This window comes from Diplotaxodon limnothrissa, linkage group LG5 (genome assembly GCF_057381915.1).
Source record: "Diplotaxodon limnothrissa isolate DT_005_m linkage group LG5, D_limnothrissa_male_GT1.1, whole genome shotgun sequence".
Classification (NCBI taxonomy): domain Eukaryota; kingdom Metazoa; phylum Chordata; class Actinopteri; order Cichliformes; family Cichlidae; genus Diplotaxodon; species Diplotaxodon limnothrissa.
The window spans coordinates 38,476,944-38,489,680 of NC_140600.1; the positions used below are offsets into that span (position 1 = coordinate 38,476,944).

Genomic DNA, 12,737 nt, shown 5'->3' on the forward strand with positions numbered 1-12,737 from the left:
CCACTGTCATTCTGCAAGGAGTCTCGCACCTGAGTCCTTTAATCCAATTCACCATGACAGGTTTAATGTAAACAGTCATTTAATTGCATCAAATATGAAAAAACAGTCCATCATTATTCAACTGGTGGAACAAAATATGCTTCAATCCCTCCATTCCTGGTTATTCAGGCAGATTCTCAATTTAACAGCTGAAATGAATCTGCAAATATTTTCCCAAACAAAACATTTATTCACTTATCAGCATGCTCTTCAACAATTTATGGTCATTTCCATTATTAAAAATGTTAATACATTTTATTTCCTGCTAATGCCCTTAGCTCAGAAGTAAAATATTTATACATACGTTCCCACTCTAAATAGCAAAATAGCCCAAGGTAGACCCTGTGGGGTATGCTATCTATACAGTGACCAAGAGAAACCAAAATAAGTTCATGTTTACCATGGAAGGTGTCTGGAAAACATATAATAAAACAACAATTATTTCTTACATAGTCTAACCTAATTTCCATGTAGTACTAATATCTTTACACTCATTTGTCTTTTCCACAGTAAATTCAGTAAAGAAGACAAACAGAGTTATTTTTTTATCACGTTGAACCACCTGATGTGGTTTTCTGTTAAGAAAAACTGAGTTTAAAAATTAACTGGAGTAACCCAAATTTTAAAAATTAATAGCAAGATTGTTAAAGTTTAACACTAAACAGCCCGACGTCCTCTCTTGGTTGGCATGTTGGATGCTTGTCCTTGCTTTCTTTTTTGCTCCTGTCGTCCTGTTGTTAATATTAGAAAGAGGAAATACAATGGGTAAAATAAGTACTGCACATGTCAACAATTTTCTAAGTTAATATATTTCTAAACGTGCTGTTGTCATGAAATTCTCACCAGATGTCAGTAACAACCCATTAAAGTTATGTGTAATAAAGAGAAATGACAAACGAAAAGGTATTGAACACATGAACAAAGGAACAGGCAAAAAGACGCTTTTAGTTTTCTTACTGTCCTTCTTCCCTGCTGTTTTTCTTTCCCTCCCCTTTTCTTGAACTTGTCTACATCTTTCCCTTTTCTATCCCCTAGCCCTGTCTGTTCCAATTGTAATAAGTTGTAAAAGTAAAAAAATAAATAAATAATAAAGCTCAATCAAGTGGACCAGTATGGCAAAGCCACAATGATCCACTTGTTTTGCATTTTAATTGGCCTTCAGACAATAATTCTGATTACTGCAGCGCCAAACGGGACAGGAATGAAAAAAAAAAAGCCATTTAGTGCAAATTAAAATCAGCTGGTTTAGTCTCAACTAATGGCTTATAGAACCATGTTTCATTACTAAGGTGTCACACAGGAAACATCTCATGAAGGATGAAGCCAATGAGCAAACTCTACACCTTTGCAGCCTTGTTGTTGCAAAACATACTGATAACACTGGTTACCGAAGAATTTCTAAACCACTGAAGGTTCCAGTTCAGGATTTGAAGACTGGGTGTCTGAAAGAATGGGACAAAATCACACCTGCACCCAATGCATGTGACTAGTTTCTCCGTGCAGTAGGCATCTTGATGCCGTTATCACCAACAAAGGGTTTTGTTCAAAGCATGAAATAAAATTCAGTGAGCATGTTGAAAACATTTTCCCCGTGTCATTTTAGACATAAATTATGGACATGTATACTTTGATTTCATTGAATGTGTGCATTGGATGGGCTGTTACTGACATCTGGTGAGAATTTTATGTCAATAGCACCTTTAGAAATATATTTCCTTAATTCAGTTTTATTTATACAGGGTCAAATCACAACAACAGTCACTTCAAGGTGCTTTATATTGTAAGGTAGACCCTGTAGGGTACATACAGAGAAAAACCCAACAATCATATGACCCCCTATGAGCAAGCACTTTGGCGAAAGTGGGAAGGAAAAACTTCCTTTTAACAGGAAGAAACCTCCAGCAGAACCAGGCTCAGGGAGGGGCGGGGCCATCTGCTGCGAGCGGTTGGGGTGAGTTTGAAAATCATAAAAAGTGTTCAATAGAGTGATGTTAAAGCTGACTGAATGCCGATCCCAGCCCAATAGCCAGTCCCTGATCTGCCACAGGTAACAAAAGCAGTGATGAGTAGTCAGGATGTAGCTTCCACTTCTCCTGGTTCATGTTCCTACAGTAGACTCACGTGGCGATTGTTTTAAAGTGTCTTTGGTCTGGTTTTCATCTTTGCTTTGTGTTGCAGGCTTTGTGTTCATACCTAAAAAGCAAATACCAGCACTGTATGTGTGTCCTCATTAGGATAGGGATTTATGCTGGTTCGTGGGATTGTAGCCTCGGGTTTATCCTGTTACATTGAGCTTACCACTTCTCAAATATCACTGTGTGTCTCCTATATGATATATTTAACTGACATTTTTTATTGTAACAACCAACGATTTACACAGGAAAATAATGACTATTAACAAGGTTGCCAAACTTTTGCATCCCACTGTATGTGGTATTTATGAGACATTTTGTTTAAGGTAATTTTATAGAAAAAAGAAATGTAATGTGTAGTATAAGTACTTAGTTTCTCCTGGAAGTAATGGTAGTAATGTACTGCATTACTTTTAATAAGAGTGTTCTGTGTAATATGTGTAATATGTTACTCTTTTGAGTTATGACCTCAATGCTGATCATAGCATTGAGGTCAGCATGTAACCTTTGACCACACAGCGTGTAATTAATTTGCACAAATATATTCCTTTAGAGACGGTGGTGACCCTTAAAGCGGAGCCAATGAGAACTCAATGATATCAATAATGGCATCAGAATCACTAAATTCTTATCAATCTCCATTCCTGCTGTCAAATATAAATAAAGTAAGAGTCAGAGATGAAAAAATAACCTTTTTTCTTAGATTGTCCTTCCCCAGACGCATCTTTGGTCTTCAGCTCCACCTCCACAGGGTAATGGTCACTGATGCCCAGGGCCTTAAAAAGTTGAATGACAACACTTATGGTGTCCTTTAAAATGCTAAAACCTGTCAAATCATTTGTATCTTGAGCTTAGAAAAAACTCACCTCCTCATCGGTCAGGTCAAACTCCTGCTGGAAGTTGAAGGACTTGGCCGAGTTGGGTACGATGGCGTTCAGCATGGTCTGTCCATACACAACAATTCTGTTTGACAAAGAGGAGACGCATTTCTTTTAAACAGTTAAGAACTTCATTTCTGTCTGTCTACTTTATAGCGTGAAGCGCCAATAGTTTTATTTCTCCATTTTCTGTCTCAAATTGAAAGTCACTGATGCCAATATTATTTCTTATGTGAGAGGCACTCTGAGAAAAAAATCTTTAAAACATTAAGAGTCTGGGACTACATGCCTCCACTACAGCTATACTGATTTATTTCCTGAATTCCTGCACTTTTTTCACACAAATTTAATGTACACACAGGTAGATTTAATCAGAATTCGTGAGTCATCCAGCCTCATGTGCACGTTCCCAATACAGACAAAACAGACAAACTCTAACAAACAAATAACAACTAACTCTTATTTCCTTTTGGTCATTATGCACAATTTTTCAAAACACCAGAAGCAAAGAAATAGAAATTAGAAATATCCCAAAAGGTCGTGCCATTATATAGTGATTATATAAAAAGTTTTTTAAACTCGGGCATAGAAAGTGCTATATGTGTGTCACCTGTCGTAGGTGTTATCATTTTTGTTGCTAGCTGTGGTGTCGACATTGTCATCAATGAGCCAGTTGTAGGAAGAAGAGCAGATGCGAATCTTTTCCTTCTTCTTCTTGGAGAGATATCGTCCATCAGCATTAAAGTCCCCCAAAAGCATTATATTCTGCCAAAAAATGCCAAAAGAGAGCAGAACTCACTTAGTACAATGACAGATGTTTGTTACAGCCAGTATGTGACACTCTAATGTCTAATGGTATTAATGTATTCTTTAAATAACAGCACAAAGATTTATATGGTAGGATATATTCATTATTATGCGATCCCGTGAAGAGCTGTCATTTATTGAGCATCACTTCACTGTAGGATACAAAGATTTATGCACTTGTGTTTTTAAAGTTTTCTTTTCATTTGTTAATGAGCAAAGCAGCTTGAAGACTTCCTTCCTTATCGGTCTGTCTAAAGGATGACAAAATCAAGTAGTTAAAAATATATTATAATCTGAGTCACTATATGGATTAACAAGGTGAGATATTCAGGATCTGCTTTAAAACAAAGGTCAGATAAAGTTATTTATTAAGATTCTGAATGAAGGGAGTTTGATCTGTGTCCTGTTTTGGAGCTTAGTTCACAGTTTGTTGTTTATTCGCTGCTTGGTTAGGTTTAGAAACTAAAAGTAATTGTTTAGTTTTAGAAAGATATTGTAGTATTTCAGCTTGAAGATTTCTGCTGTAAGAGAAAATATTCAGCTATATTCTACAAATATTCTAAAAGGCAACAAATCCCAGGTAATTTCATGGTCATACGTGTCACACACCAGGCTGCATAGTCAAGAACTTAACCTTGCTATAAGGTATGTAGTCAGTATAATCACTAGCAACACCTGACCAGGTGCAGTGTTGCTTATTTGAAATAAGCCAAACCCTCTCTTTATTGCAGAAACAAACTGTGACACAAGCAGGCTGGGGGAAAGGCAGGGTGGAGTGGGTCATCATGCATTTTTTTTAAATTTACTATAACGCCCCTTGAAACAACTGTTGTGTTGAATTGGCTCTATACAAATACAACTGAATTGGTCTGAATTTTTTAATCAAAACATAAAACTTACATCAGTTTTCCATTTCTTCCTGATGTCTTCAACTACATCATGCAGCTCGTCCAGCTCCTTCAGAGAGTCCTCTGGCTTTGTGTGGACTGGGATCAGGACCAGATCGTCCATAACTGAAATACAGTTTTTTATATTTAGATGAGAAGGTGGAGTGCTACACTATCAGGCATCACTGTCAGGCTCAGGTAACAGGCTCCCTCTGTTTGACTATACTGCCAAGGTTGTTAGCAGGGGCGGAGCCAGACATTTGAAACACCCGGGGCTTAGCCCAAAAGGGTCATATGCATGTGGGATTTTTTTTTTCCCTGTGGGGCGGGTAGAAATGACTGAAAGATTAATTGGCTCTGTTTTGAGTTTTGTTCAAAAAAGAATGACTTCATATAGGGAAAAATATATATCACATGTGCAGGACACCTTAAACTAGTTTTTTAATTAAGCAGCAAGGCAGAACAAAATCAGGGCTGTATCAAGAGATACATGAGGACCTATGATACGGTGATACTTTTGGCAAACGACCATTTGACTAACATGTGTGTCTCACCTGCTCTTGTTCATCTCTGTTCTGTCCTCATTCTCCTCTCTCTCCCTCTCTGTTCCTCTCTCTCTCTCTTTGTGCTGACAATCATCAAATATACAGATATTTACAAACTCTTCAGATAAAAACACAAACACTTTTTTAATTGTAACATCAAATCAGACTAAATGTTTATTTTTTTTAGATTGATAAATATAAAAAACATATTTGTTAACTTTAAGAGTAAAGAGAGAAACTATCTGTATTTCTTAATAGCAAATGGCACCAAATTGTATTCAAATTGAGCCACACTTATGGAGCTCCACAGTTCTGTTTCTGGTGTTTGGTTGACATCTCTTGATGTTCCCATGTCACAGAAACAGGCTCTGTGTTTTGCCTTATATGCATCCACAGCTGTGCCACTAATTTACTGACATGGACTCTACTAACCTATCGGAAGCTTCTTCAGCTCAGAATGGAATCGTCTGGAGTTTCTTATTAATTAACAATAAACTTAGTGTATATGTACTCCTAAATTTGATGAAAGTGATAAAAAACAGAAAGCTCTGTCTCTTTATTCTGACATTTAACTAATTCAAAAGATATTTCAATATTTATCTAAAACAAAAGTTTACTCTAAATTGATGTTGTACAGTAAAATTTTTTATGTTTTATCTCTAAAGTGTATGTAAATATCTGGTTACAGATGTGAATATCCTGCTGTGTAGCCTACTGAAATATATAAAATAACATTTACCTGAGTTTTTTCTTTGAAAGAAGCCTCTAATGTCCATTCTTATATTTCAGTACATAACTGAAACCGATTTAGTCGGGGAGGGTAAGAACTGAAAATATGAAATAAACACACGTAAGCTAAGACTCTCTAAAAAAAATAGCATTTGTTCGGCTTTTCATTTCGCCATTTGTTGATTCACTTGAAGAGCGAGTAACGTAATATTGGTCAAGTGATCATTTTGATATCAATCTTTCGTGATGCACCGTCATATTTACATTATTTGTACGGTACGAATGATTTGCTTTGGTACCTGGTCAAACTTAAGCTCTCCTTAGTATGGCTGGCGGTCCGTCTGTCCAACAGCGCACTCACGGGCAGCAGCTGCCCCGCCCCCTCGCTCAGTCGCTTAGTGCCTGAGCTCGGATCATACCAATATCAGGGGGGATTCACGCACAGTCGTAAATTCCCACAGTGTGCACTATGTGCTTCGAATATTGTGTGTACTTTTTGTTTTATACAGTTGTCAGCCAGGCATCTAACTATGAAAAAATTACACTCCAAAATACCCCGGGCTTCTGACAAAACAACCCGGGCTTAAGCCCAGTAAGCCACCCCCACGCTCCGCCCCTGGTTGTTAGTGTGAAAAATATGAAGTAAGAATCTAAAGGACAGAAATGGCTAATACAGGGTATAACCTGTGTTTATTGGGCACTAAATAAAGTTATAGTTTTTACACAGCTGAACAAACATCAAGCAGACAGCTGATTATCAGAAGTGTGAGATGCTCGAGAATTTACTCCGGTGTCCTGTTATATTTTAGATAGCAAGGAGTTTATTAAACTTCACCGAAACAATCTGCAGATTTCATTAAACTTTAATAAACTATCATCTTGTCTTTATTTTTAGTTAGCACATACCTGAAACACTTCAAGCTGTAAGCTAATGATAGTTATATAAGAGCAGATGCTGCTGGTGCAATAAGCTGTACGTTTTACGTCCAATGGATGATGATCTGATTAGTCGACTAATCGCAAAAATAATCGGTGACTAGTCGACTATCAAAATAATCGTTTGTGGCAGCCCTAGTGGCAGGTAATTTTAAATGCAGCGCTTCTATCTGCTCAACACATCAGCACGTACACAAACTGTTTGTGTGCACTGTGTCGCTAGTTAAAGATCCAGCAGCTCTGTTTCAAAGGGAGAGAAAAGAAAGAGAGCTAACTTCACTCAGAGATGGAGAAAGGTAAGAAAGACAAGACAGGAGAGGAAGAAGAGAGCTTAGATTTAAAGGTAATGATGTTCAGTGGTGCTTGATAAACTGCAAATTTAAAGCTTGCGTGTAATAATAATAATAATGGATTGGATTTATATAGCGCTTTTCAAGGCACCCAAAGCACTTTACAACGCCACTATTCATTCACTCTCACATTCACACACTGGTGGAGGCAGCTACGGTTGTAGCCACAGCTGCCCTGGGGCAGACTGACAGAAGCGAGGCTGCCATATCGCGCCATCGGCCCCTCTGGCCAACACCAGTAGGCGGTAGGGTAAAGTGTCTTGCCCAGGGACACAACGACCAGGACAGAGAGCCCGGGGATGGAACCGGCGACCTTCCGGTTACAGATACGCTTCCCAACCCCCTGAGCCACGGTCGCCCCATGTAATATCATTTTAATCAAATATTGGATTAGTGTATTTTGATACTGGGAAACATCCAGCAAAACAAACTAAGCTATACTAATATTGTGTTATTCAAATGTTACATGAAAATATTAGGTAGTGCTTTGATTCCAAGAAATGTTGTGGTTTGTGATCGCATGCCACCTGTTTTGATGTGTGGCTCCTCCCATTGGTGTGTGTGTTTTTGGCTGTATCCCAATTCAGGGTCTGCAGCCTTAAAGGCCGCATTTTAAGGCCGATTACGTCACATCAACGCGACGAAGGCTGTCCCAATTCAAAGGCTGCTCAAAATGCAGCCTCAAATGTGTCCTTCATTTCCCTGAATTTTAAGGATGGGTCGGCGTATCCTTCATGGCCCAACATATCCCAGACTTCCTAGTGCGGCGGTGGGTGTGGATAATTTTGTCAAAAAAAACGGCGGAAGCGGGGCAGCCAAGGAGTAAACTTTCAAATGTAAGTACTGAATATTATGTAACTTATTTATGTGCAAATGTTTAATAATGAAGAACATTAAAACATTACTGTTGGCCACATGTCGGCAAAGTTTTGTGACATTAGCGATGTTTCAATTCAATTCAATTTTATTCATATGGCGCCAAATCACAACAAAAGTCGCCTCAAGGCGCTTTATATTGTAGATACAGAGAAAAACCCAACAATCATATGACCCCCTATGAGCAAGTTCTACTTACTTGGTTTTAAAGCCTTTAAAATATACGCTGTTCAATAGTTCTTACAGAGAATGTGACGATTTTATGGATAATTAAATTACATAATACACAATGATTGTTGTGTAAAACATGATTACACAACAATCATGTTTTACAGTTCTGTGGTCTCAGCCTCAGATACTTACAAATCACACAAAGCTCGTGTAGAAACAAACAAATGAACAAAATGTTCTCTTTCATTTCTGTATGACATGTTTATTAAAATAATCAAATTACAGCGTTTGCATTTATGTTAGATTACTTTTAATTAACTGCTTTAGCCCACTTACAATGAAAATGTGAAAGAATCTTGTTCACGACCTGTGTAGTATGTTAACACCATTGGAAGTAAAAATAAAGTAAAAGTAAAATAGTTTTTTTTATAAAGCTCTGACTTGTATTATGAGTCTGTGGTCTAGGAGAGAGTCCTGTAACTCTCTGTCTGCAAAATACAGTAAATAATGACCAATGCTGGGCAATTATTTATATAGTTACTTAAAAGTTACTGAGTTTTGCAAACAACAAAGTTTTTTTCAGCTGTTTACCTAATAATGCAGCCAAGGCAGTTTTAAATAAACATTTCAAACTATTTACAGAACAATCAGCTGTTCTGCATCAAATCTGATGCCACACAGATTATTTGTGCCGCTCCAAAAAATAATTTGTCCACTATGAGATAAAGGAGAACAACAGCCTGATACCTGCAGGCCTGACAACAGCAGATGTATCACTGCTGTAACACCTGTAACATTCAGCAGTCGCCTCATTGTTCTGACACACAACAAAACTACTGACTACACTACACACTAACTACACAAGACAACACACTAACTTTAGACTCCAAACACAAAACGTCGCGAATCTCTCACATCTCAAAACACCGCTGTCACTCCTAAAACTAAGGGACGATTGGTGAAAAGTAGCAATAGCTATAAACCTATGTGCGTTACATCAGCTTTATGTTTTGTACTTGGACTAAGTAAAACTGCACTCTCCCTTTTAACCCCCCCCCCCAATAAAACGTATAAAACGCTGATTTTACTGTTTCTTCCTGCAGTAAATATAAACAACGATAGTATTCAGGAAGAAAACCAAACATTGCAAAAAATTTTATCAGAACTCTGGTTTTACGTGACCTATCAACACAATTTAAAAACTGGTATAAAGTCCACACTTTTCCCGTCAGTTGTTCCGTCTGTCCTGCTCACATCTCCAATGGTTGTACACGTTGTCATTCACTCCACATGAGCCACGCCGCTTTGCCAGCTAAAACACCGGCGTCGGCACACAAGGACGCTGTCATAGCCTGTCGACGTTGCTTAGCTGCATATATACGAATGTGAATCGCATCATGGAGCAGTCACCGGTCACTCACTGACTCACACTGCGAAACAACATGAATTTTAACTTATTTATTTACATTTTAGTTCCGGTTAGATTTTTTTGTGCACAACAATTGCGCACGCGTGCAGCTTAGATGGAACGTCGCCCCGAGGCCGGGTCGTAACAGCAGCTTTGTCCAGGATAATAAGGTTAGGTTGAGTTAATGTGGATTCACAGCAAAGCTCTGTGTTGGACTGGTGCACAGTGACTGTAGTGCTCGTGGTCAGATTTAGGTGAAACTTAAACTGATGATGTTTAGATCCATTCACTAAATTCTGACTTTATACCAGCTGTATTCTGTCTAGTGTAAAGATAATAAACAGTGTAGTGTCAATGCAGGGGATAGACATCAGCCATTATAGCTTGTCAAACTGTGTACATCTTATTGAATTCAGTTCTGTAAATCCACAAAGAGCAGCAGGTCAGCTGATCACAGCAAATACACTAAGAAAATTAGAAATGATTGTGAGCTGTGATTCTTTCCCCTTTGCTGAGCCAATACACAGATCTCAGGGTGTTTGGCACTTCCACTTGTTTTGTTTTGTAACTTAAAGCTTTACTGAAACACAGTAAAAAGCACAAACCTGTAGTTGGACAATCAAACCGCAGGATGAAGGGCTCTCTGGCAAAGGCATCTTCATCTCCAGCCTGATTATCTTCATACTGGTGTGAGTCCTTCAGCGTCACTTCATCTGGTCTGAGAGATAAACACAAATAGTCAGACATCAGTGTGTCTGGCCATGAATCTCACAAATTAAAGTCTGATTAATAACCACTGAGATGTTGTATTCGAGTGAACTTAGACTCACACACCTGTAGAAACAGACATACTGCTCCTTGTAGGTGTCTCGTCCCAGTTGTTTGCTGGCAGTTTTTTTGTAGGGGTGTTTTCTGTTAGTGCCGAGGAAAACAGAAGCAACTTAAACATGCAGTTTTCTACATAAAAATGTTGTAAATAAAATAATTAAATACACACACTATCACTGCAGGGAACTCACTCAGTTTTGTTGAGTTCTTGAAGTAACGTTTCCATGGCTTTGCCGCTCTTATCCACCACCTCCAGCAGGACAATCACACTGTACCGAGATATGATCTGGAGGAAACACATCATTTAAGTGTTACACATTTTGTCATTGATGTTGTATTTAAAGCTTTCTGTTGTAAAGGTAAAATTATTATCACCTTGGTGAGGTGTTTGACGACAGACTTGTCATGGACTTTCTTATGTCCCAGGTTCTTGCCATTAAAGGCTGCTATCTTCATTCTGACTTGATTCTGCAAGAGATCAACTCTGTTTTAGACGACCAACACACAGTGTGTGACGTATTGTTCAAACGTCTGCTGAATCAAAACAGAGGAAGAAAATGGAGAAGCGTGGCAGAAAAAAGAAGAAACCAAAGCAAAGGGAAGAAAGAGAAACTAAAACTTAAACACTGAAAAAACTGTGGTTGGTTATTTTGCATCATGAATATACTAAAATAAGTCACTGATGACTTTCAAGCTACAACTTCCCAGGTGAAGGCCTCTACTTAACAGCACAGGAGCAACATTTGGAATTGAAAATGGAGAAGTTCCTGGCACTCCAGTTCCTCTAATGCGGTTTCTCATTACAGTAACATTTTTAAAAGTAATTAAATTCAGAGAGCAGGGATAATATATTTTTAGGTTTTACACTTGTTTTTGAAAAAGAAATTCTACTATCACACAGTATCGTGTCCAATGTAGCTAAAACATGAAAGCCTATTATTATTATATAATATGTGATGACTGTTAAACTGTATTCTCACCGCTATATCTAAAAAACTTCATCTGAACTACCGTTTTCAAACTACAACATTAACTAAAACATAAAATCACTTATTCCAAACTAGTCTGGGCCTTCAAAGCAGTGTGAGGAGGTCGTGTGTGGTTGGGTCCTGCTCAGAATAAATGGATTCTAGTTGGTCTTTCTGTACATTATTTATTAGCTCATGGGTGCAACTATAATGTTGTTACTTTGATGTATTGCTTTTTTCACCTTACTAGTGTTACTGATCTCTCAAAGTGCTTTTAACTACAAGTCACACTCAAAGGCAAATGGAGAACATTCAAACCTCACACTGAAAGGCCCGGCTCGAGTTAGCGCAATGTAGCAAAAGTAAAAATATTGCTTATGCAGCGTGGAACATTTTAATGGTTTTGAATGACAGAAATAGTTTCGTATCAATAATGCATATGCAGTATTCTGAACTACTCTAAACACTTTCAGAAGTGCAGCTCATACTACTTTCAAATAATGGATATCTTATGAGTAAGATCAAATACTTAAAAGTTATTTAGTGCCTTTTATTTCACTTGAATAAAAACTTTTTAACTGAGGGATTCCCTGAATGCACATTAATTAACTGGCAGGATGTAACATCTTCAGCTCTTTGTTCAGCCACAGACACTGTGGGTGTTCGAGCATTACAGCGGCACAAACAGCAGTACTCAGGTTTCATTTTGACTCCCCTTATAATGAAAGCAAAAACGCTGTTACTGATTTTAAAAGCGAGTAATTCTAACTAATGCAGATACGTATTCACTTTATAAAAGTAGTAAAACGAAAAATTTTAAAATAATACTCACGAGTGTGGCTAAAACAGCAGAATGAAAAATGAAAGAAGCGGCTAATCTGCCAGCAAACACACTGACGCTGACTTCTGCAAAGACAAACTGTCTAAGCAGCAGGAAGTTCTCAACCACACACACACACAAACACACACGCACACACATACATACAGCATATGGAAACCACACCACGCCCGTCTGTCTTTTATCAGCAGCTGTGTTTCCTGTGTTTGCATACAGCTGAGGGGTTTATAGTCTTTGTCCTGAGTCTCGTGACCGAGTGCTTATGTTTTTAATTATGTGAATTTTTTGTTTCAGTTAGATTTTGGTGATTTCTAGTTCTTTGGTATTGTTCTTTGCCTAACCTGT

At 38.0% G+C, this 12,737-nt stretch overlaps 1 protein-coding gene across 1 annotated transcript; it reads right to left on the reverse strand.

The window, feature by feature from the left end:
* Window positions 1-696: 696 nt before the first annotated feature.
* LOC146632841 (deoxyribonuclease-1-like) lies at window positions 697-12,435 on the reverse strand. The gene is made up of 10 exons (XM_085354741.1): window positions 12,387-12,435; window positions 10,962-11,054; window positions 10,778-10,872; window positions 10,593-10,670; window positions 10,364-10,476; window positions 4,757-4,869; window positions 3,660-3,814; window positions 3,038-3,134; window positions 2,863-2,947; window positions 697-770 (listed from the first exon to the last, which is right to left on the reverse strand). The coding sequence occupies exons 2-10, from the start codon at window positions 11,040-11,042 to the stop codon at window positions 697-699; spliced, it is 891 nt and encodes a 296-aa protein (XP_085210867.1). The 5' UTR covers window positions 11,043-11,054; window positions 12,387-12,435.
* Between the last annotated feature and the right edge of the window lie 302 nt (window positions 12,436-12,737).

Excerpts from the sequence above, each read along its gene's own strand:
- LOC146632841 (XM_085354741.1), bottom strand. The coding sequence starts at position 11,042 with ATGAAGATAGCAGCCTTTAATGGCAAGAACCTGGGACATAAGAAAGTC. Across the intron at positions 4,870-10,363 it reads GTTTGATTGTCCAACTACAG|TTATGGACGATCTGGTCCTG; the intron begins GTTTGTGCTTTT and ends ACTGTATTTCAG. Across the intron at positions 771-2,862 it reads AGGACAATCTAAGAAAAAAG|GACGACAGGAGCAAAAAAGA; the intron begins GTTATTTTTTCA and ends TATTAACAACAG.